Consider the following 3,217-nt stretch of genomic DNA (forward strand, 5'->3'; position numbering starts at 1 on the left):
ATCAAACATTCACTCATGCATATGGACTAAAAACTCATACCAAAAGTCATAAACAATGGAAAATGTGCAAGTTCTGAATAAAAATACAGAAAATAAAATTTCAAGATAAACATATCACCTCTGAAAATTAGCTATTACATAATAGTGATTTCCAATGAGAACAACTTTGGTGAAATTCAAAGAATTCATTTAAAATTATAAATATTTTCAAAGATATAAACATGATACTTCAGTGAATTCCAAGTTAATTTTTATTGCATTCCTCCCTTTCTTCCTCCAGTGTGGGTGTGCATGTATGTGTGATGAAAAAACTGTGCAGATCACAGAATAACTTGGGGTAGTCTGAACTATTCATTTATGTAGGTCCTATGTATTGAACTCAGGTTTTGAGCAATCCTACAAGTTATCAATTTACAATCAATCAGAATTTTAAAAACAAAAACAAAATGAAACAGACAAAAAACTATACTGCCTTTAACCAAGTTAAAAATATTGAAGACCTTCTACAGAAGATGAATGAATATGGAAGTAACTGAGGGAAACACACACAAATCAAAAAAAGAAATGTTTCTTTGTGAACATGAAATAAAATAAAAAGCATTTTTAGCATATAAATAGGATATTGAAATCAATAATATTTGTCTCAGAACCTACAATGCTTACATATTTATTTGGTCATTGATTCGTTACAGTCAAGAACCTGCTCTAAGGAGTCTTACCAGAGCCCCCATCACATCTTTGTTCCTCAGGCTGTAGATGAAGGGGTTGAGCATGGGGGTGACCACAGTGTACATTACTGAGGCCACAGTGCTTTCTTGAGACGAATGGGTCCCAGCAGAACTGAGGTAAACCCCAAGTGCTGTTCCATAAAATAAGCAGACCACACAGAGGTGAGACCCACAAGTTGAAAAGGCTTTAGACTTGCTTATTGCAGAAGACATCTTCAATAAGGCAGAGACAATATGAGAATAGGAGAAGATGATGCCAGTGGCCGGAAACACACAGATTAAGGCAGTAGCTATATACAACAAGATATTATTGATGAGAGTATCAGAGCTTGCTACCTTAAGAACCTGAGCTAATTCACAGAAGAAATGTGGGATTTCTGTGCCTGTGGAGAATGTCAGTTGCTTCATTAGTAGGCTATGAAGCATGGAAACTGGTAAAATGATGATCCAGCACATCAGAACAAGGAAGCCACAGAAGTGAGGGTTCATGATGACTGTGTAGTTTAAAGGGTGACAGATGGCCACAAATCGGTCAAAGGCCATTACAGTCAACAGGAAATTATCCATTCCTGCAAAAACCATAAAAAAATATACTTGAGTGAGGCACTGTATGTAGGTGATACTTCTGCTCTTTGTTTGGATGTTCACCAGCATCTTTTGGATAGTGGTAGAGGTGAAACAGATGTCAACACAGGAGAGGTTGGTCAGGAAGAAGTACATGGGGCTGTGGAGGTGGGAGTCAGAGCTGACGGCCAGGATGATGAGCAGGTTCCCAAGCACTGTGACCAGATACATGAACAAAAAGATGCCAAAGAGAATAGGCTGCAATTTGGGATCACCTGAGAGTCCCAGTAGGAGGAATTGTGATCCATGTGTGTGGTTTTCTTTTCCCATTCCTGGGGGCTTTCTCTTTGACAAACAAGCAACTGTTCAGAAATCATCCACATTGCCACAAGTCCCACATGACTTTACACTGTCATCCTTGAATGGTTGTTCTTAAGCCTTCAGGATCCTTCCCAACACCACGATGTCCTTGGTGAATAAAAATTTCATTTCACTTTAAATGTTTATAATGCTTCAAAATTTTTAGTTTATCAGAAACCTTTCATTTTAAAACCACTCAATTATTTAAATTCCCTCTTGGTTTATCAATAAGTATTAACTATAGAATGGTCACAAGACATATGTACCAGAATGACCATAGAATTTCCTTGTTTCTAAAGTCCTGTAATAAATAAAATATCCATTTTTAACCCAATCAATATTTATTTTCTAAATTTATAATTATTTGTATTTTAATAATGGGCAAACATTATTCCATTTATGAATATTTGTCCTATTAGATTTATTACTGATTTTAAAATGACTTTCTACAGTAAGAATATCAATAAATGATACCTGTCATTGCTATTATTATTCTCTTTTATGATATGTAATATATATATATATATATATATATATTCCTTCCAAATATCAGAATGAAGCTTGGTTTAAAAACTGAATTCTCAGCTCATATATCTAGGAACAACATTTTAGTTTACCAAATCACCATTTATGTGATTCTGAGACAGTTATTTAAACCCACTTAGCTATAAATACTTTTACATTTTGACATTTACTACATAAGACTGAAAGGAGAAATTAAATGAAATTACAATTCATTTGTTCTATTGGGGTTCCTGTCATAAGCAGTTGATATTTCAAAAAAAAATACTAACTTTTTTTCTGAGGATGCAATAATTCTGTACTACAGGTCTATTTAGCAATATCTGTTTAAACTTGAACATCGATAAAAGATGGAATTCTGATGGTTATAAATACAACCATTAGTTTGAATGAGTGCAACTTTTTTGATCAGTGAACCTATGTTCTTTTAGTCAGAAAATGCCCATGTGTTTTCTTGCTAGATATATAAGAAGTAATGTGGGCTGCACGGAAGAGAGGGAGGAAGGATTGTACAACAATGGGGCTGATGAAAGTCATCACAAGGGAACCCACAGAGACAACTGACCTTGGCTCATGGGAGCTCTCAGATATTGGACCAACAGTGAAGGAGTTCACATGGGACTCACTTAAGCACTCTACATGCATGTAACAATAGTATAGCTTGATCTGCTTGTGAAACCCCTAGAAGTGGGAGTGGGGTCTGTCCCTGATGCTTTGGCAAGCTTTTGGGAACCTATTCCTAATACTGGGCTGCCTAACAAAGACTTAATATAAGATGAGGATCTCAATCTTACCTCAGTTTGATAAGCTATGCTTTGTTGACACCCATGGGAGGTCTGGTCCTTTCTGAACAGAAACAGAGAAGGAGTGGACTGGTGGGGGCAGAGGGGAAGTGGGGGGAGAGAATGGGAGGAGAGTAGAGAGAGGAAATTCTGGTAGGGATGTAAAATAAATGAATAAATTTAATTAAAAGAAGAAGAAAAAGAGTACAAAATAACACAACACCATTGAATTAAAATGAAATAAAATAATAGATATAGATA

The 3,217-nt window shown here is 35.7% G+C and overlaps 1 protein-coding gene across 1 annotated transcript; it reads right to left on the bottom strand.

Moving 5' to 3' along the window:
* Nucleotides 1-692: 692 nt before the first annotated feature.
* On the bottom strand, nucleotides 693-1,622 carry LOC125400794 (olfactory receptor 7D4-like). The gene has a single exon (XM_048434966.3). The coding sequence runs from the start codon at nucleotides 1,620-1,622 to the stop codon at nucleotides 693-695; it is 930 nt and encodes a 309-aa protein (XP_048290923.3).
* Between the last annotated feature and the right edge of the window lie 1,595 nt (nucleotides 1,623-3,217).

The sequence above is a fragment of the Myodes glareolus genome, chromosome 4 (genome assembly GCF_982192425.1).
Source record: "Myodes glareolus chromosome 4, mMyoGla1.1, whole genome shotgun sequence".
NCBI lineage: Eukaryota > Metazoa > Chordata > Mammalia > Rodentia > Cricetidae > Myodes > Myodes glareolus.